The sequence below is a fragment of the Salmo trutta genome, chromosome 16, assembly GCF_901001165.1.
Source record: "Salmo trutta chromosome 16, fSalTru1.1, whole genome shotgun sequence".
NCBI lineage: Eukaryota > Metazoa > Chordata > Actinopteri > Salmoniformes > Salmonidae > Salmo > Salmo trutta.
In genome coordinates, this window is record NC_042972.1 from 52,587,508 (window position 1) to 52,609,498 (window position 21,991).

The 21,991-nt window shown below is 41.6% G+C and overlaps 1 protein-coding gene across 1 annotated transcript; it reads left to right on the forward strand.

Annotated features, from left to right (window-relative positions):
* Positions 1-1,894: 1,894 nt before the first annotated feature.
* On the forward strand, positions 1,895-20,367 carry LOC115149831 (tubby-related protein 1-like). Its single transcript, XM_029692650.1, has 16 exons — positions 1,895-2,171; positions 10,822-10,875; positions 12,310-12,346; positions 15,311-15,428; positions 15,663-15,718; positions 15,752-15,782; positions 15,888-16,004; positions 16,287-16,400; positions 16,615-16,761; positions 16,848-16,930; positions 17,379-17,546; positions 17,785-17,897; positions 18,022-18,130; positions 18,388-18,486; positions 18,703-18,874; positions 19,118-20,367. The coding sequence occupies exons 2-16, from the start codon at positions 10,829-10,831 to the stop codon at positions 19,249-19,251; spliced, it is 1,545 nt and encodes a 514-aa protein (XP_029548510.1). The 5' UTR covers positions 1,895-2,171; positions 10,822-10,828; the 3' UTR covers positions 19,252-20,367.
* Positions 20,368-21,991: the final 1,624 nt, after the last annotated feature.

Here is a 21,991-nt window from a genome sequence, read left to right on the forward strand (position 1 = left end):
CGTCAAAACTGTGATGCATCATGGGTAAATTGTGACTGACCAATCGATCTACAAATAATATGAGTTAATAGTAGTAGTAGTTACAGTGGGTATCGTAAGTATTTATCCCCCTTGGATTTTTTCATATTTTGTTGAGTTACAAAGTGGGTTTGAAATAGAGTTAACAGTGATTATTTTTGTAATTGATCTACACAAAATACTCTATAATGTCAGTGAAAAGAAAATTGTACTTATTAATACAAATTAAATAACTAAAATATAGTTGTTGCACAAGTCTTCACTCCCTTCATTTAGGCAAGCCTAAATTAGGCTTAACAAATCACATATGGTACATGGTAATAGGGTTGACAAAGATTTTTGAATGCCTACCCCTTCTTCTGTCCGCTATACATACAACATATTTAGGGTCCCTCAGTCAAGTATTGAATTTCAAGCACAGATTCAACTACAAAGACCAGGGAGATTTTCAAAAGCCTCATAAAGAAGGGCAGTGATTTGTAGATGGGTAACAATAACAAATCAGACATTGAATATCTCTTTAAGCATGGTCAAGTTGATAATTATGCTGTGGATGATGTATTAAACCCCCCAGACACATCAAAGATAGTCATCCTTCTGAACTGAGCTGCAGGACAGGAAGGAAACTGCTCAGGGAAGTCACCATGAGTTCAATGGCTGTGATGAGAGAAAACTGAGGACAGATCAACAACATTGTAGTGACTCCACAATAATGACCCAAATAACAGAGTGAAAAGTAGAATAAAATATACAGAATAAAAATATTCCAAAACATGCAACAAGACACTAAAGTAATATTGCAAAACAACACGGCAAAGCAACACACTTTTTGGCCTAAATGCAAAGCCTTGTGTTTGGGGCAAATCCAACACAACACATGACTGAGTAACTGCCTCCTTATTTTCAAGCATTGTGGTGGCTGCATCACGGTATGGGTATGCTTGACATCGGCAAAGACTGTGGAGTTTTTCAGGATAAAAAGAAACGGGATTAAGCTAAGCACAGGCAAAATCCTAAAGAAAAACCTGTTTCAGTCTGCTTTACACCAGACACTGGGAGAGGAATTCCGCTTTCAGCAGAAGAATAACCTACAACACAAGGCCAAATAAACACAGGAGTTGCTCACCAAGAAGACAGTGAATATTCCTGAGTGGCCAAGTTACAGTTTTGACTTAAATCTGCTTGAAAATATATGGCAAGACTTGCTGATCATGATCACCAGCACCTTGACAGAGCTTGAAGCATTTTTGAAAGAATTACAGGAAAATATTGAACAATCAAGGTGTGCAGAGCTCTTAGAGAATTACCCAAGAAGACTCACAGCTGTAATCACTGACAAAGGTCTTTCTAACATGTATTGACTCAGTGGGGTGAATACTTATCTGAAGGTAAATAGTGTTTTATTTTTCTTTAAATCATTAAATATATAGCATTTTTCTTCCACTTTGCCATTACAGATTATTATGTATACATCGTTGACAAAAATGACAATTAAATCCTTTTTAATCCCACTTTGTAACACAATAATATGTGAAGAAATCCAAGGGGGTTACTTATACTTATGAGGCACTGTATTTACGATGCAATATGATTTGTAGATCAGTCAGCCTCGACTCGCCTTTAAAGTTGGCTGCAATGTGGAAGGTGCCCATTGTTTGTCTTCGCCTGGCTTGCTCCGGGCTACTCTTCATTACAGGAAGTTGTTTCCTCCACTCTACCCTTATTCACTACCCTTAAAATATCTGATCAGACTGGATATCTTAAAGCAACATGGCGGAAACTAGGTGGTGGAGCTATTTGTTACACCTATCCAGTTGTCTGAGATTCATGAAAGGGAGTGAAGGAGGACATAGGGTAGGGAACATCTTGGAACGAAACACAGCCTGGCGGGTTCTGCAAACAGCCTCAACCCTCGCCCAGTTATCAGGAAACACGTTGACCCTTCACACTGCTAGTTATCTGGCCAATGGAAAGTCAGATGTGTTTCAAATCTCTATGTAATCTAGTGTTGTTGCAAGAGGAAGGAAGGGACAGCAATAACATACTGTAAGCTGTTTGTGTACAGTTTGTAAGAGTGTGCTGGATACGTATATTCAATAAATAGAAACACTTAATCTATTCACCTCTATTCATCTGTCACGGAACAAACCTTTGTAAGTCTGAAACAATTACTAATTGCAACTTTTAAAATGTATTGTGATGTTATTTGAAAACAAAAAGGTGTAGACTTTCCCGTGAAATATTACCTTACGAGCCCTTTCCCAGTTCAAAATTAAGAAACATAGCAACAAAAATGATTAAAGAACAAAATAGTAACACACTGAAATTACAATAACCAGGCTATATAGAAGGAGTACCGGTACTGAGTCAATGTGCTAGGGGTACGAGGTAGGTCACGGGATTGAGGTAATATGTACAAGTAGGTAGGGTAAAAGTCACAAGACAATCATGACAGATAATAAACAGAGTAGGAGCAGCGTGTGTGAAGAGTGTGAAAGAGTGTTAAAGTGTGTCTATGTGTGAGTGTGTGTGTGTGTGTGTGTGTGTGTGTGTGTGTGTGTGTGTCGTCAATATGCATGTGTTCGTTTTGTGTGTCTGAGCGTATGTGTGTGTTGGAGTGTCAGGGAATTATGTGTGAGTTTGTGGGTAGAGTCCAGTGAGTGTGCATAGAGCCTGTGCAAGAGAATCAGTGCAACACAAAAAAGTGGGTCAATGCAAACAGCCATTTGATTAACTGTTCAACAGTCTTATGGCTTTGGGGTAGAAGCTGTTCAGGAGCCTTTTGGTCCCAGACTTGGCGCCCTGGTATCGCTTACTGTTCGGTAGCAGTGAGAATAGTCTAGTCTATGACTTGGGAGGCTGGAGTCTTTGAAATGTTTTAGGGCCTTCCTCTGACACCGCCTGGTATAGAGATCCTGGATGGCAGGAAGCTTGGCCCCAGTGATGTACTAGGCCATACGCACTACCCTCTGTAGCACCAAGCAGTTGTCATACCAAGCGGCGATGCAGCCAGTTAAGATGCCCACAATGGTGCAGCTGTAGAACTTTTTGAGGATCTGAGGGCCCATGACAAATCTTTTCGGTCTCTTTACGTTAGTGTTGGTGTGTTTGGACCATTATAGGTCCTTCGTGATGTGGACACTGAGGAACTTGAAGCTCTCGGCACCCTCCACTACAGCCCCGTTGATGTGAAGGGAGGCGTGCTCGGCCCGCTATTTTCTTTAGTCTACGATCAGCTCCTTTGTCCTTTGCTGACGTTGAGCGAGAGGTTTTTGTACTGGCACCACACAGCCAGGTTTCTGACCCCCTCCTTGTAGGCTGTCTCATTGTCGTCGGTAAACAGGCCTACCACCGTCGTGTCGTTGGCAAACTTAATGACAGTGTTGGAGTTGTGCGCATTAACGCAGTCGTGCGTGAACAGCAAGTACAGGAGGGGACTAAGCACGCACCTCTGAAGCGCCCCCGTGTTGAGGTTCAGTGTGGCGGATGTGTTGTTGCCTACTGTCACCACCTGGGGGCAGCCTGTCAGGAAGTCCAGGATCCAGTTGCAGAGGGAGGTGTTTAATCCCAGGGTCCTTATCTTAATGATGAGCTTGTAGGGCACTATGGTGTTGAATGCTGAGCTGTAGTCAATGAACAGCATTTTCACGTAGGTGTTCCTTTTGTACAGATGGGAAAGGGCATTGTGGCGTGCAATAGAGATTGCGTCATCTGTGGATCTGTTGGGTCACGGAGTGGTTGAAAATGTCAGTGAAGACACTTGCCAGGTGGTTAGGGCATGCTCTGAGTACATGTCCTGGTAATCTGTCTGTTAACCTGGTTAAAGGTCATACTCGCATCGGCTACGGAGAGCGTGATCACACAGTCATCCAGACAAGCTATTGCTTGCCTCGAAGCGAGCATAAAAGGCATTTAGCTCGTCTGGCAGGCTCGCGTCACTGGGCAGCTCGCGGCAGGCTTATCTTTGTAGTCCGTAATAGGTGTAGTAGGATTTGATATTAGTCCTGTATTGCCCCTTTGCCTGTTTGATGGTTCGTTGAAGGGCATAGCGGGATTTCGTATAAGCGTCTGGATTAGTTTTCCCTCCTTGAAAGCGGCATCTCTAACCTTTAGCTCAGGGCAGATGTTGCTTGTAATCCATGGCTTCTGGTTGGGATGTGTACATACAGTCACTGTGGGGACGATGTCGTCAATGCACTTATTAATGAAGCCGGTGACTGAGGTGGTATACTCCTCAATGCCATCGGATGAATCCCGGAACATGTTCCATTCTGTGCTAGTGAAACAATCCTGTAGCTTAGCATCAGCTTCATCAAACCACTTCTGTATTGAGCGCCTCACTGGTAATTCCTGTTTGAGTTTTTGCTTGTAAGCAAGAATCAAGAGGATAGAGTTCTGGTTAGATTTGCCGAATGGAGGGCTAGGGAGAGCTTTGTACACATCTCTGTGTGTGGAGTCCAATCAAAGCTCAAGTAATGTGACTTTACCTCAAACATATCTGACTGTCAAAAAAGTGTTTAAATTGCATACATTGTACATTGCAAATTAGTCCTGATTATCTGATAATCCCTTGCAAACCACACTATTTCCAGGTAGCAGGTGATGTCTATGCTTAACGACTGAACTGTATGTGAATATACAGTGCAGTGCTGTGTCTGTGTGTGCACATGCATGATTGCCTGTGTGTGTGTGTGTGTGTGTGTGTGTGTGTGTGTGTGTGTGTGTGTGTGTGTGTGTGTGTGTGTGTGTAGCTGATGTGGAATCTATGAACTTAACGGTCTCTGTGGCGCCAAGACTCACACTCTCCACTGGGACCCTCTATTAGCTGCAGGCTGCAGGGCGCACACACACACACACACACACACATACACACAACCCCTGGCCACTGGTGATGAAATCATCCTCTGGCTGAGCACATACTTAAGTGTGCCCTCCCTCTTCGAGGAATCCTGGCTTTCCTCTCTCTTCTCTTTTTACTTTGACAAAGTATTTTTCAGGCAAGGTTTTAGCCGTTTAAGGCAATAGCTAGTTTTTCTTTTTTTGAAAGTGTGTGCATTGGAAACACTAGAGGCTGAAGAGAAGGCTCTTGATTAGTTTTTTATTAGATTTGACACAGCACTGGATCAGCCTGCTCTACTAACCTTTTCCTCATTCCCCCATTTGTCTGTTGTCTGTTTGCTGTGTGGAGTATCACATGGTAGCGCCTGAGGGAGTTCCAACGGAGAGGCGCGAGGCCGTTGTTACTGAGAACTATGGAAATGTGACTCGCAGGAAAATGTGACTTCCTGGAGTTGGGTTTAACCCTTTTTTATTGTGATTACTAGATGTCTCGACTGAAAAAGATGTGGTTGTTTATTTCAAACAAATACAAAAATATTCAGCTTATCTGAATGAACATCGAAAAAGTGGGGGGGGGACCTTTTACCCCTATCCGGATCTTTCACTCAACAATGAAGAATGTATACGTTTACTTCCCTCTCATTGGCTGTGCTTCGCGGTGCACTGTCTGTAAACAGAGTGCAGAGAGGAGGAGTGCATCTCAGGTCATAGCGACCACACCTCTCCTCATGAACAGACTCATGTTGGCATGGATCTTTCTTCCTCAAATGGACTCACACAGCCATGACCCCAACTGGCTGAGTACATACTATGTTTTATGCTAGTAAATATACTACCGTAATTTCCGGACTATTAAGCGCACCTGAATATAAGATGCACCCACTGAATTTAAAAATATATATTATTTGGAACACAAATAAGCCGCACATGTCTATAAGCCGCAGGTGCCTACCGGTACATTGAAACAAATTAACTTTACACAGGCTTTAACGAAACACGGCTTGTAACAAAAATAAATAGGCTTTAACGAAACACGGCTTGTAACAAAAAATGTAAAATTAGCAGTAAGCTTTAGTTGTCTTTTTGCACTGAGTCAATTCCTCACGCTGCTGTTTCCAACGTCTTATCATCGACTCATTAAGACCAAGCTCCCGTGCAGCAGCTCTATTTCCTTTTCCAACAGCCAGATCAATCGCCTTCAACTTGAAAGCTGCATCATATGCATTTCTCCGTGTCTTTGCCATGATGAGGGTGACAAAATTACTACCGTAATAAGTTTGAGAGCGCTCGATTTAATCTAAACAGTAAACAAAAAAGTTGTTTGACCTTAACCCATTCGGCAATTTCATTGGTCTAATGAAAGCTTCATGCCGCCAAAAAACTGAGCACGTCACAGAATGTGTTTTTTTGGAGAAAAAAAAATAGAAAGTGGGAAAAAAAATCGATATATTAGCCGCGTCATTGTTAAAGCCGCGAGGTTCAAAGCGTGAGAAAAAAGTTGCGGCTTATAGTATTTTACTATAAGCCGGAATTTACGGTATATGCACCGCCAACCATGGCTGGCATATATTCTCCACAGGTGTGGCAGCTTGCTCCGAAATTATACACTACTGCTGATTTCCAAACAGCTTACACCCATCCAATCGTTTCAGAGCTACAGGAGTGGCTATAGCGGGTAGGGAGGTCTCATGGTTGATTTGGAATGTAGTGTATGAGAAACGCTCCAAGCACAACGATCATAGATCAGAGAGTCTTGTTGTGTATCATTATTCTATTATAGTGCCCTGAGAGTTTGGTGCTTATGGATGTAGAACGTCGTGCTGTTTATAGTGAACCCTAAAAGAGACCTCCTGCCATTGTCCCCGTCTTTAACCCTTTTCGAAGCAGCAGCTCCCTCGGGGCCTGGTTAATTTAGCCCACATTTTCCTGTTTCGTCTTCATTGTTTGCCCTTCCTGAGCTACGACATTTCTCTCTCTGTGTACCATTTAACAGGCTTTTACAGTGCACCGGGTTCAGTGTCCTCAACTGCGCTGCCTGCTGGGTCAGCGGTAAAGTGGCAAACTGAAATATTTTAACACTTCAGACCTGGAACTTGAGCTCTAGGTCACTGCCGCCACCTCTGGAGTGGGTGTACTACCACTAGCTGGCTTCGAATAAAATCAAATGTTATTTGTCACATGCTTCGTAAACAACAGGTGTAGTTTAACAGGGAAATGCTTACTTAACGGACATTCCCAACAATGCAGAGAGAAAGAAAACACAGAAATAATAGAAAAGTAAAACGCGTAATAATAAAAGTAATAATAGTTACACAATGAGTAACGATAACTTGGCTTTATACACGGGGTACCAGTACCGAGTCAATGTGCAGGGGTATGAGGTAATGGAGGTAGATATGTACATTTAACTAGGAATAAAGTGATAGATAATAAACAGTAGCAGCAGTGTGTGTGATGGGTCAAAAAGGGTAAATGAAGAAAGTTGAATAGTCTGGGTAGCTATTTGGTTAACTAATTATTTAGCAGTCTTATGGCTTGGGGGTAGACACTGTTCATGGTCCTCTTGGTTCCGGACTTGGGGCATCGGTACCACTTGCCGTGCGGTAGCAGAGTCTGTGACAGTCTATGACTTGGGTGGCTGGAGTCTTTGACCATTTTTAGGGCCTTCGTCTGACACCACAGTGGAACTTAACATAATCCCCCGCCCCCGGCTCAGTGTTTGCACAACCTTTAAATTGTGTCCCCTTTTCTGCTCTTTTATTTTGTTTTGATGTTGTTCTGTTTTGTTGTTCCAATTGTTCATGTATTAAGAATGTTGCTTTAACTAGCATTTATTGCTTTGTCTTGGCTATTTTTCATTATTGGATGCAACATTTACCCCCATCCTGTCACCAAATGCATAACTACCACATTCAGCATATTGTAGTTATGCATTTGATTTGATAACAACAGTAGGTATATATGTACAATTGTTGTGAAGACACACAGCACCACATCCCTCAGTTACAGTCAGCTTGGTGTACTGTCTCTTTAATATCTTGACACCCTCTCCTCAGCCCTGAGGTCATTGGCCTTCCTTAGGCCATCTGCCAAGTGCTGTGTTACTGTCAAGGGTTTACACAGAAATGCCAGCAAAGCTATTAGTCTATACTTCTTTCAACAGGCAACGGGCTGGCCAGTGTGATGGGGCATACGGAGAGGAGAGGGAGGAGGCGTCTTTCATTCAATAGCTTGAATACTGATTTACTGTTGAGACACAGACAGGTGCAGTCTGCACTGTATACCGTAAGGGCTGAATCACAGGAGGTTGGTGGCACTTTAATTGGGGAGGACAGGCCCATAGTGACGGCTTGAACGGAATCAATGGAATAGTATCAAACACATGGTTTCCATGTGTTGGATACCATTCCATTCACGCCATATGAGCCGTCCTCCCCTCAGCAGCCTCGTGTGGGCCGTATACTGTACAAGTGATACTATCACAACTACAGTACAACTGTTTATGCTACGAATACTGCTAAAACTACTAAGAATAATATTACCACGAGCAATACATTATTACAACTACTTCATCATCAGTATTATGTTGACTTACAGTCCCCTCTGAAAATAGTGGCGTCCTTGATTAAGATGAGCAAAAAAGACTGCATAAAATAAATTATACAAATACTGAGCTACATCCTTATTATCCTAGCAAGGGGAGATGGTTCCAGAGTACTGAAAAGTGGGGTGCCAATAATGTTGACCTCAATCTTTTTGAGAGAACAAAAGTATTACTAGCATATAAAAATATATATAACGTTCAACTTTTTTGGAGCATACAATAGCTGGTATTTGTATTATTTATTTTATACAGCCATATTTGCTCATCTTTATAAAGGATGCCAATAATTTCGCAGTTTACATTATAAATAGTACAATGAATTAAAATCGTGAAAATAGAAATCATTTTGAGTCTTACAAACCTGTGTTGTTACACGGCAGTCAAGAGTTAGAGTGTAGCCTAAATGCAATGTAAGTACACATTGTTACAATGAATAACACATTATCGTTATGCAATAGGCTTATAAAAACATCTAGCTGCAACGTAAAATTGATTAAAATGGCTGTGTAGAATCTCTCATAAGTCTGATGTGCGCCCCCATGTGTTATCACTGGCTCCTGCAACACTTGTGGTCTACTGACATTTAGCAGCATCTGGTGGTAGAAAGTAGGAACTACAACTATGCTTCATATGACTGTTGCACTATCCTGAAACACCACTTCTCCACCAATGGTAAACACACACTGGTTCTCGTTCATATACCAGAATGTATGTTGAATCGGTCTTTTCTTATCCTGGTCCGGTTAGGGCACTCTTATAATAGAGGTTGACAATCCAACCCTATCAGATCTCCCTCTTTCTTCTAAAAAGGATTGAAAAGTCCCCAGATGGTGTAGAGCTGATTATGGTAAACAGTAGTGTAGTGGGGGTGGGGGGTGGGGGGGGGGTCAGGATATCTTGTCGTGTCCTGGTGGGGTGGGTGGTAGTGGAAGGGACAGGTTGCCCTGTTGGCAATCTGATTAACAAGTAGTAGTGGAAAGGACTAGTGGAGTTGTTGAGTGGACCAAATCCTTTGTGGGCAATCCTATTAAGAGGTAGTAGTAGTAGTGTGCAGTGGAATAGAGTGGAGTGGATTAGTGGAGTTGAGGGGACCTGTTGCTCTGTAGACAATCATCTTAGTGAAGTGGTCATATGACCAGCCCACATGGCCAGGACCAGTATGAACCCTTGTGGGCAGTCACACAGTGGTGGGCTAAGGGGAGACCACACTGACCACAGCACAGAGCACATCCAATGATCAGCACCCACTTGGAGCCAGTCAAAGGTACATACGTGTGTGTGTGCATGCATGAGTCTGAGCTTGTGTTTATGCCTGTGTTCAGGGCTCTAAAGTGCGACCAATTTGGTCACATATGTGAAGAAATATTGTTCTGTGTGACCAGGAGTTGTATTTTGGGAGCACCGTGCGACTAGGAAAACAATATTACATATAATCATTGTTGTAATGCTAAGGCATCGCTGTGTCGTTGTTTCCGGGTGCCCTAGAGAAAAATATTTGATAGCGTCACGGTTGCACCATTACTACAGGGAAAAAGATCAGAAGCACAATTGCTGGCGCAACATTTCTTTCTTCCTATAGCGGATCCCGAGACAGCATTTTACATTCATAAACCATGTCGTGGGCAGTTCTAAACTTACTAGAGCATCGTTAACCATTAGTTTACACTTTGTTCAGTCATGTTACCTCATTGGCTAGCTAACTTTACCAGTATATCCAAACATTTGGGGCCACAGAAAGAAAGGAAATATATTCTTGTGGCCCTAAATTTCATGTGGTGCTCCTAACTTTTTTTTAAATTGGGAGCACCAGTGTTATCAATGAAACATTTGAATTTCGATCCCTGCCTATGTTTGTCTGCCTACGTGTGTGTGTACATGCATGTGACTTTATTTACATATAAAGTAAGATTTGTTTTATTTAACTAGGCAAGTCAGTTAAGAACAAATTCTTATTTACAATGACGGCCTACCCCTAACCCGGACGACTCTGGGCCAATTGTGCGCCGCCCTATGGGGCTCCCAATCACGGCCGGTTGTGATACAGCCTGGAATCGAACCAGGGTCTGTAGTGACGCCTCAAGCACTGAGATGCAGTGCCTTAGATTGCTGCGCCACTCGGGAGCCCACTAAGATTAAGCACCACCTTTTCAATTGAAAAACACTTACTGTAAATCAATGTATTACATTGATGAAGGGATCATATTTTGAAATCATAGGCTTACAAACAAAAATAAACATGATTTTCTTCTTCATTTGTTCTTTAGAAGGGTTCTTCCCTCCTTTTTGACATATGTCCAGAACAACCATCCACTCCTCGAACACAACCACTTTACATCTATGATTCCTACCCCTCTCCTCAGGACACTCATGCCTCTCCAGAAGGAAACCCTCAGAGACGTCTGGACAGACGACAGGTAAGATCTTGGTGCATGTCTTAATATACAGTGCCTTCAGAAAGTATTCATACCCCCTTGACTTATTCCAAATGTTGTTGTGTTACAGCCTGAATTCAAAATGGATGAAAGATTTTTTTTTCTCTCCCCCATCTACCAACAATACCCCATAATGAAAATATGTTTTTAAAATGTTGTAGCCATCACTGTGCTTGAAAATATGGAGAGTGGTACTTAGTAATGTGTTGTATTGGATTTGCCCCAAACATAACACTTTGTATTCAGGACAAAAATGTAATTGCTTTGCCACATTTTTTTTCAGTATTACTTCAGTGCTTTTGCTTTGTTGCAAACATGATGCATGTTTTGGAATGTTTTAATTCTGCATAGGCTTCCTTCTTTTCACACTGTCAGTTAGGCTAGTATTGTCTAGTAACTATAATGTTGTTGATCGATCTTCAGTTCTTTCCTATCACAGCCATTCAACTCTGTAACTGTTTTAAAGTCACCATTGGCCTCATGGTGAAATCCCTGAGTGGTTTTCCTTCCTTTGGAAGGATGCCTGTATCTTTGTAGTGACTGGGTGTATTGATACACCATCCAAAATGTAATTAATAACTTCATCATTCTCAAAGGGATTTTCAATGTATGCTTTTTTTTTTTACCCATCTACCAATAGGTGCCCTTCTTTGTGAGGCATTGGAAAACCTCCCTGGTCTTTGTGGTTGAATCTGTGTTTGAAACGCACTGCTCGACTGAGGGACCTTATAGATAATTGTATGTGTGGGGTACAGAGATGAGGTAGTGATTCAAAAATCATGATAAACACTTTTATTGCACACAGAGTGAGTCCATGCAACTTATTATACGACTTGTTAAACACATTTTTACTCCTGAACTTATTTAGGCTTGCGATAGCAAAGGGGTTGAATACTTATTGACACAAGACATTTCTTCTTTTCATTTTTAATGAATTAGTAAAACATTCTAAAAACATAATTCCACTTTGACATGATGGAATATTATGTGTAGGCCAGTGACAAAACATCTCAATGCAATATATTTGAAATTCAGGCTGTATGTAACACAACAGAATGTGGATAAAGACAAGGGGTGTGAATACTTTCTGAAGGAACTGTATTGTGGAGCATCTGAGTGTGCAGACCCTACTCTAATAAAAAGTTATCCGGTTAGCAGGCATGATGATTACTGTATGCCCATTTCCCACACACTGTTACCAGATATTGGCACCGATCATCCTCTGCTGGGGTGTGTTCAGGAGGGTGCAATGCTACAGATATACATTGTGTAGAACAGACATTACGCTTTTTTCGAGAATAATAATGAATCATGTCAGCTCAATGCATCTCAATGTCATCTATGTCTTAGCAAAACATGTCTGGAAAAAATTGAATCATTAAAAAGTGTCATGCTATTTTAAAATTGATTCCACAGGTCTCAAGAAAGTCAAGATGTGTCCACTCCACATAAGGTAAAAGTCAATCATACCAAGTTTTAAAATACAAAAAGATACCTAGAGTAGGTAGCTGGGTGTGCCTTTGCGTACATTTTTAATACATTTACATGTCTATTTGTTTGTGTGTGTGTGTGTGTGTGTGTGTGTGTGTGTGTTTGTGTGTCGTTTAGTTCCTGTGTTGTGTCTGAGTCAAAGTTGGTTAGTAATGAGTCACATCGACAATTACATCCACGGGGGGGGGGGGGGGTTGGGGGGGTGTCACCACATGTGTATAACGGACCTGTCCTCTGTGTACTCGTAACACACCTCCTCCCACGCCATGTTGGTTCGTCCTGTTGACGTGTCTCTGTCTTTGAAGAGCAGATGGCTTTACACATAAATCCTATTAGCAACTATCTGCTGATTGCGAGGCATTGAGTCCAAGGCTACTTACGCTCTTTATTATCTCCATTGTGTTGAATTGCCTCTTTTTTCTTCCTTTTAAACTAAGAACTTTGAGGGAAAAGAGGAGTTTGTAGTTTGTTAGAGCTGAAGTCACTGGCCATACAATGTCTGCAGAGAAGGTAACGTTATCGAAACTGTTTTGAGGGGCTTTTCTTGTCGAAAGGATGCTAGAGAAGGAATACTCGCGATGGGTCCTATAAAAGTTATAACATTTCTCATATAGCATTTTGATTCATTCAGATATACTGTAATGGTGTTTACGATGACTACAGATTAAATGACTTGCCCTCTTGATTGCTAGACAATTCAGTGGATAGAAAACCAGTTTACCAGTAATCAGATTATTTAAAACAAAATACTCAAGTGATTGAGCATGCTGCTGTGGTATTGTTACAGTTCTAAAGTGTCTGGTTTACCCCAGCCTGTTGTGCGTAGTAAGTAGCCCTTGCTCACAGGAGCAGGACAGGAGCCTAACTCCTGTTTCGTAGCGTGAGGCAGCTTCATTTAAAAAGGACAGACTCGCATCCAGAGGGCATCACAAGGCCCCCAATCTATCATTTTAACGCTAAGTGCCAAGCAGAAGGTGCATCAGGTCCCATTTTTACAGTCTTTGGTATCACTCGTCCAGCGATCTAACTATTACACCTCCAATCGCACCTTAACCGCAAGGCCACTGAGTTGGTGTCTGTTGCGTATTGATGGTTATGTAGAATTGGCCACTGGGCTGTGATGAGGCTCTGGTACATTTGTGAGGTAACATATTTGCTGTGATGTGGGAAAGGGGGGGGGGGGGGTCAATGTTGACTGTCATTCATGAAACAACCAACAATCTATTTGATGGACATATTCAATGGCACTTACATATTTGTCTCCCTTGAAAAAAAAAAAAGGATGATGACCGCTTTGTCGGCATGACACTAATGGCAGCTTGTCTGAGGTGAGGACAGAAATAGCGCCACATCTTAATCGGATTACTGTGGCCATCCATCGCTGCACTCCGTCGTCAGTCAGTGTTTAAATGAACAGAATCACAGTGGCTGACCTTATTCCAGTTTTCCTGGGATGCTGTGGTGTGGTGTGGAGTGGTGTGGTGATAGTTGGTTTCCGGTCAGTTGTCCCATGAAAGGGATTGCTGGGAGTAGTGGGAGGCTGAGTAACATAATACCAGAGCAAGTGAATAAGAGTTGGGCTGCTCGGTGCACTTCCAACTGCACAATGTGGAAGTGCACAAGAGTGTTTTTAAGAATGAGAAGAAAATATCTGCCAATTGTAATTATATGTGCATTGATTCTAAGGTACAGAAACATTCCTCCCAATAAATGTTTCCCCCCAGCAGCCTTGTGTAGTTGATATGACTCTGTTTATTACTCTAAGTCTCTAAAGCCCCACCACTACATTATAATAATGTAACTTTGTTTTTTTAACACTGGATGTGACACGACATGTTTGTGATTGAGGCAGGTGACTAAGGCTTGATTGTTAGGTCACTGTGTCAGAAGGGCAGGGTTACATAATATAGAAAGTATTACCTGGAATATTATAATGATTATTATCTGTTCCAAATGTAGACATTAATGAATTGGCCGCTATTTCCTTTTTTGAAAACGAATTGGTTTTAAGAGAATGTCTTGACAGTAGTAAAAATATATAATATTGGATAATCAAGTATTAATCAAGTAATCAAGTATTTATAGAAGTATGATTTGAAATGTACAGTGCTTTACTTGTTTCTGTCTCCATACATTTCTGCTTGCACCTTACTGTCTTTTGGATGGTAAGTCACTAAAATCTTCATGCTCCTGTGCACACATTTACTATTGGCATACACTGAGTGTACAAAACATTAAAAACACCTTCCTAATATTGAGTTGCACCCCCCTTTTGCCCCCAGAACAGCCTCAATTCGTCAGGGCATGGACTCTTCAAGGTGTCAAGTGTTACACAGGGATGCTGGCCCATGTTGACTCCAATGCTTCCAACAGTTGTGTCAAGTTGTCTGGATGTCCTTTGGGTAGTGGACCATTCTTGATACACACGGTAAACTGTTGAGTGTGAAAAACCCATCAGCGCTGCAGTTCTTGACACACTTAAACTGGTGCACCTGGCACCTACTATCATATCCTGTTCAATGGCACTTACATATTTGTCTTGCCCATTCAGCCTTTGAATAGCACACATACACAATCCATGTCTGAATTGTGTCAAGGCTTAAAAATCCTGTTAACCTGTTTCCTCCCCTTCATCTACACTGATTGAAGCGGATTTAACAAGTGACCTCAATAAGGGATCAAAACTTTCACTTTGATTCACCTGGTCAATCTGACACGGAAAGAGCAGGTGCTCTTAATGTTTTGTGCACTCAGTATAAATGCATGGTTCATGCAAAAGGCTGTTACGTACGTACATACAGTAGATCTTAAACGTAGGATTTTGTCCTTACTGCACAGCTGTGTCATCTCTCTCCGGTGTCTGCCCCGCTCTCCTCTCCTTGTCTCCTCTCTGACTCTTCTCCCTGCAGATAATGCTTTCTATAAGCCAAAGAAGAAGGCAGAGTCAGCCAACCCAGCCACCAATGGTGCCGACGCCAAGCCCAAAAAGAGCAAGAACAAGAAGAGCGAAGAACTGTCTGGAGAAGAGAGTCCTGCTGTTCAAAGTACGGACTGCTCTGCACAGTTTAAATAACAGAATCTTCAAATGAGACATACGCAAATTATTGTTTAAAAGTTCGCCAACAATTTGGCAAAATGCTGGTGATCCACAAATAAATAATTTCTATCTGAGATAGTGTGCAGTATCCAAATGTGATGAATAAATATGGCTATCGCTCAAAATATGAATTTCTTAGGAGGTCATCTCTCAATTCTGTTTTTTTTGGGGGGTCAAATAGGTGGAAAAAAGGTAAAGAAAAAGAAACCAGATGAAGAAAAAACAGAAAAGGAAAAAGTGAAAGGGAAAGAGAAAGAAGAGCCAAAGAAGAAAACAAAAAGTGTGCCAAAGAAAAAGAGAGGTAAGCAGTCAGCAATATAACTGAGATGATGCTCTGCGTGAACTGCATGTTAAAGAATCAACATTTATTTCAAACCCAATAAAAAAGTCCCCTTTTCTGCTCAAGGTTCAGATACAGAAGAAGATGATGATGAGGAAGAGACTCCACAAAAGAAGACAAAGAAAAAGACCACCAAAGATGGTTCTGACAAAGATGGCAAGGATAAGAAATCCAAAGCTAAAGGTGGGCAGATGTATAGGAGTTACTAAAACAACAAGAATACGACATGGTTTAAGAGGATTAGATAGAAGATTTCTTTGCGAAATGTTGAGTGAAAGGAAACACTAGTCCTGCACAGCCTTACGTTGTCAGCACCAAACAAGCTGTTGCACATTACGCACCAGACAGAATGCAAAACGTATACAAAAATACAAACACGTTTCAGATGTCACTTTTTTTTGTATAGCACTGGGAAGAAAATGGCATCGCTGAGAGATGTATTTTTGTCTCATGTCTTTTTTTCAGATGACAAAGAGTATGACAAAAAAACGAAGAAAGACACCAAGAAAAAGGAACCGGCTTCTCTGTTCTGTGTAAATGGAGATAAGGATAAGTTAGACTCCAAGAGCAAGAAGAAAGGTAAGTGTTAACACTTGCTTTACGTATTGATTTTAAACTGCTGCAATTTTAGGGATAAATAATGATCGATTTGATGGTTGAAAATCTCTAACCCATCGTCATGTATTATTTGTGTCCCACACCCATTTCGGAAGAGAACATATTGCAATAATGTTACAGCACAGTAGGTACACTGAGATATGATCATAACCCGGAGTGCATTCTCTAAAACCAGCAGCCAAATCTGATAGTGATGACAGTGAACCAGAAACCAAGTCAAAATCAAAGAAGAAGGAGAACTCTAACCCGGCATCCATGTTCGCAGCAGGGGGAGACAAGGACAAGGGTAAAGACAAGGACAAAGACAAGAAGAAGAAGAAAGGCAAGCGTTTTCTGCTTTAATTAAATACAGCCCCAGTGTTTGGGTGTCTTCCTGACAGTTTTCCTAATGTTTTATTTTTCTATCAGCCAAAGCATCAGAGAGTGACGATTCTGACTCTGAGGCAGAAAAAGGGACAAAAAAGAAAAAGGGAAAAGGGAAGAAGAAGAAGGTAGGTTTGTGTCTGCCGGTCCCTGTTTAGTGACTAGGGTCTCGATTCAATCCGTATCACATAAGTTCAGCACTATAGCACAATATACATTTGACTGTAAATGCTGCCTATGTTGGTTCAAGCAGAAATTACCTTTTACATTTTAAACGCACTATAGTACTGAACTTCTGCGATATGGATTGAATCGTGACCTAGGTCACAATGTTGCTACTACACAGTGATGGTTTGTGGGGTGGAGTATACAATGCCTCATTCTTCTGATCAGGGCTCCAAAAAGATTACTCCTTGCCTCCTTCTCAACCAAGCTGGATAAGAAAGTCTAAGGTCTCTCCCCTCTGACCTTCTCCAATGCATTTATGAAAAAGGCAGAGAGAGAAGATGAAAATGTAGATAGAGCCATGTATAAATGAACCTACTGATAATCCTGTTTTTTCTGTCCCACATCCAGGAGGAGAGGCCTCCATCCCCGGACATTGAGTTTGACAGCCTGGAGGAGTTTGTCATGCAGCCAGCCCAGCAGGGGGTGACAGTCAAATGCAAGATGACCCGGGACAAGAGAGGCATGGACAAAGGCTTGTACCCCACATATTATCTCCACCTCGACAATGAAAAGAAGGTGAGGCACTCCCGGAGGTCCAATTTAGGGGTTTGTGGATCTCTATTCGGTCTGTCAATGTATTATAACCCACAAATGTGGCTTCAGATAAGTCACACACAGCTTTTGAGGTTTTGGTTTCAAAACGAATCTCAATCTGAGATGGAGCCAACGTGAGCTTAAAACCAAGTTGTGGATTTACGTAATGATATGCATTTGAGGAATCATTGTCCAGGAGATTTATTCTGTGTTTTTACAGGTCTTTCTACTGGCTGGAAGAAAACGAAAGAAAAGCACAACCTCCAATTACCTTATCTCCATTGACCCCACAGACTTGTCTAGGGGTGGAGAAAATTTCATTGGAAAGTTGAGGTATCCGTAACCTATAGGCATAGATCAAAACTGTAACTTGTCTATAAAATAAATAGTATTACACCTGGAATCATGCATTTCATAAGCTCATTGCAGTCATGGATTGATTATTTACACTCCATAGGTCCAATATGATGGGCACTAAGTTCACAGTGTTTGACAATGCTCTGCATCCAGACAGAGCTCTACCAGACATGTCCAACGCTCGCCAAGAGCTAGCAGCCATCATTTATGTAAGGCTTTGACATTTACATTGAAGTACCCTTTATGAAGGTTTATAAGTAGTTTACAAACTGCTAATTATTTCTGTATAGTTGAGCCATTCAATGAATCTTGAATGGGTTGTAAAGGGGCTATAGGTACTTCAAAGAATGTTCATTATAAGATTGTAATTAGAAAATGTTATGTTAAATTGATAAATGGTGGACTCCCCAACGTCCATAAAAATGTAATTCCTATTTCTGCGTATCGCTCTGACTTTTGGCGACAGGAAACTAATGTCTTGGGAATAAAGGGTCCCAGAAGGTTGACCGTCATCATCCCGGGGATGGGAAAGGACAGTGAACGAGTACCCATCCGACCTCGCAGCGTAAGCAAACCGTTGTCATATAGATGTCATTCTGCCTGAGTTACGGATGAGGATGAACAACACCATTGTCATTATTTAAAGGTCTTGAATGAACAAGCTTTGTAGGAGGCCACATAGTACGTCAGATGATTTCCTTTTACCGCAACATTCCTCGTTGTCCATGTTGTTATTGTGACCAGCCATGCCGCCGCGTTTCTCCCACATTCTCTTCTTCAGGACAACAACGGTTTACTGATGAAGTTCCAGAACAGAAAGATGGACAATCTGATCGAACTCCACAACAAGACCCCCACGTGGAATGATGACACGGCGTCACATGTGCTGAACTTCAACGGCAGGGTCACACAGGCCTCCATCAAGAACTTTCAGATCATCCACAGCAAAGATGGTGAGAAGAGCCTCAAACCAAAAATCATCCACAATCATAACATTCTGTACATATTGCTTATTTCTAGTAACTATCGTATACAATACCGGTGGATGAAATTCCAAGAACAAAATAAGGTGAATAAGGTTGAATAAAGTCAAAGCTCCCAAATACAGTATATTTTCTGGGAGTTTTTTTTGTTGCAAAAGTGTAAATGTAAAACTTTTGTGTTTGCATTGTTTTTACTTATTTTCTTTTTCCTAGAGGCCTATATTGTGATGCAGTTTGGACGAGTAGCAGATGATGCTTTCACTCTGGACTATAGCTACCCCATGTGTGCGGTGCAGGCCTTTGCCATCGCTCTATCCAGCTTTGATGGCAAAATAACCTGCGAATAACAGGAAACCATGGGCCCCGGTGCCTCCTCAAGCTGCTGCAACTCGTTATACTACAGATGCACACTACCACAAAGAAGAATTTCCTTCACCACTTTAACACTCAACATCAGTGCAAGGTACACAGAAGGATGGACGTCCTAGACGAGATGGGGATCCAAGTGCATTTGATAACACATGGACTGTCTTCTGGGATTGTTTTGTTTGTTTGTGTCTCATGCACAGGAAGCTGCTGAGGGGAGGGCGGCTCATAATAATGGCCCGGAACGGAGCTGATGGAATGCCATCAAACACCTGGAAACCATGTGTTTGATGTATTTGATACCATTCCACTAGTTCCACTCCAGCCATTACCACGAGCCCGTCCTCCCAAATGAAGGTGCCACCAACCTCCTGTGGTCTCATGATAATCATAAACCTTTCTGGGAACAAGATTACTTTTTCCATAGGAGATCCTTGCTGATGCTGCACGCAAGGCTGAGCACTTGAGATTTGGTGTGCTTTGGCGTTACACCATTTCAGTGTCGGGGGATGCAGACCAATTGGGGGATGAAAGTAACATCTGCAGACTGAAAGCCTATCTCCCTCCCACCTACATCAAGGATTTTATAGTATAGTACATGTCCAATATTCATTCAGTTGTTTTTCGTTTGGAGGCAAATCCAATCATGTGTAATCTCAAGTCCATTGGTAGAAAAACTGGGTCTTCGTGGACTTATTTAGGCATACTTGTTCTTATTACCAGTAGGGTTATGTTTGTTTCCATGCATTGTGGTATGTCAACATTATGAAATTGACCTAGTCTTAGCTCAGTGTGTGCTTATCAGATGTCTGCTGTATATTCATGTTAGGGATTTTTATCACCAATATTATGGCCTCCTTAAACAAATTAGAGGTTTCATTGTGTACACTTAAGAGGCAGTAGCATAAGGCAATATGCTTGCACCAATTGACTGTGGACAGTCACAAGTATTTTCCTAATCTCATTTGCTGTTCCTATTCCACTCAAGCAACAATTTTGTTGTTCTGATACCTGCCTTTTTATGTTCTCTCTATGTACAGTTGAAGTCGGAAGTTTACATACACTTTAGCCAAATACATTTAAACTCAGTTTTTCGCAATTCCTGACATTTAATCCTAGTAAAAATTCCCTGTCTTATTTTAAGAACGTGAAATGTCAGAATAATAGTAGAGAGAATGATTTATTTCAGCTTTTATTTATTTCATCGCATTCCCAGTGGGTCAGAAGTTTACATACACTCAATTAGTATTTGGTAGCATTGCCTTTAAATTGCTTAACTTGGGTCAAATGTTTTGGGTAGCCTTCCACAAGCTTTCCACAATAAGTTGGGTGAATTTTGGCCCATTCTTCCTGACAGAGCTGGTGTAACTGAGTCAGGTTTGTCGGCCTCCTTGCTCGCACATGCTTTTTCAGTTCTGCCCACAAATTTTCTATAGGATTGAGGTCAGGGCTTTGTGATGGCCACTCCAATACCTTGACTTTGTTTTCCTTAAGCCATTTTGCGACAACTTTGGAAGTATGCTTGGGGTCATTGTCCATTTGGAAGACCCATTTGCGACCAAGCTTTAACTTCCTGACTGATGTCTTGAGATGTTGCTTCAATATATCCACATAATTTTCCCTCCTCCTGATGATGTCATCTACTTTGAAGTGCACCAGTCCCTCCTGCAGCAAAGCACCCCCACAACATGATGCTGCAACCCCCGTGCTTCACAGTTGGGATGGTGTTCTTCGGCTTGCAAGCCTCCCCCTTTTTCCTCCAAACATAACGATGATCATTATGGCCAAACAGTTCTATATTTGTTTCATCAGAGCAGAGGACATTTCTCCAAAAAGTACGATCTTTGTCCCCATGTGCAGTTGCAAACCGTAGTCTGGCTTTTTTATGGCGGTTTTGGAGCAGTGGCTTCTTCCTTGCTGAGCGGCCTTTCAGGTTATGTCGATATAGGATTCGTTTTACTGTGGTTATAGATACTTTTGTACCGGTTTCCTCCTGCATCTTCACAAGGTCCTTTGCTGTTGTTCTGGGATTGATTTGCACTTTTCACACCAAAGTGCATTCATCTCTAGTAGACAGAACGCGTCTCCTTCCTGAGAGGTATGACGGCTGCGTGGTCCCATGGTTGAACCAGACTTGTGGAGGTCTACCATTTTTTTTCTGAGGTCTTGGCTGATTTCTTTTCATTTTCCCATGATGTCAAGCAAAGAGGCACTGAGTTTGAAGGTAGGCCTTGAAATACATCCACAGGTACACCTCCAATTGACTCAAATGATGGAAATTAGCCTACCAGAGGCTTCTAAGGCCATGACATAATTTTCTGGAATTTTCCAAGCTGTTTAAAGGCACAGTCAACTTAGTGATTGTGAACTTCTGACCCACTGGAATTGTGATACAGTGAATTATAAGTGAAATAATCTGTCTGTAAACAATTGTTGGAAAAATTACTTGTGTCATGCACAAAGTAGATGTCCTAATCGACTTGCCAAAACTATAGTTTGTTAACAAGAAATTTGTGGAGTGGTTGAAAAACGAGTTTTAATGACTCCAACCTAAGTGTATGTAAACTTCCGACTTCAAGTGTATGTTCTCTCTTAGGCTAGATTCTGACTTTGTATGAATCATGTGGACAAGAGACTTATATTGACAGCTATTGACAAACATAAGGCTCCATTATTGTTGTTTTGATAATGATTCTTAATGTATGATCAGAAGGTTAACAA

Excerpts from the sequence above, each read along its gene's own strand:
- LOC115149831 (XM_029692650.1), top strand. The coding sequence starts at position 10,829 with ATGCCTCTCCAGAAGGAAACCCTCAGAGACGTCTGGACAGACGACAG. Across the intron at positions 16,401-16,614 it reads CTCCAAGAGCAAGAAGAAAG|CAGCCAAATCTGATAGTGAT; the intron begins GTAAGTGTTAAC and ends CTCTAAAACCAG. Across the intron at positions 18,487-18,702 it reads TACCCATCCGACCTCGCAGC|GACAACAACGGTTTACTGAT; the intron begins GTAAGCAAACCG and ends TCTCTTCTTCAG.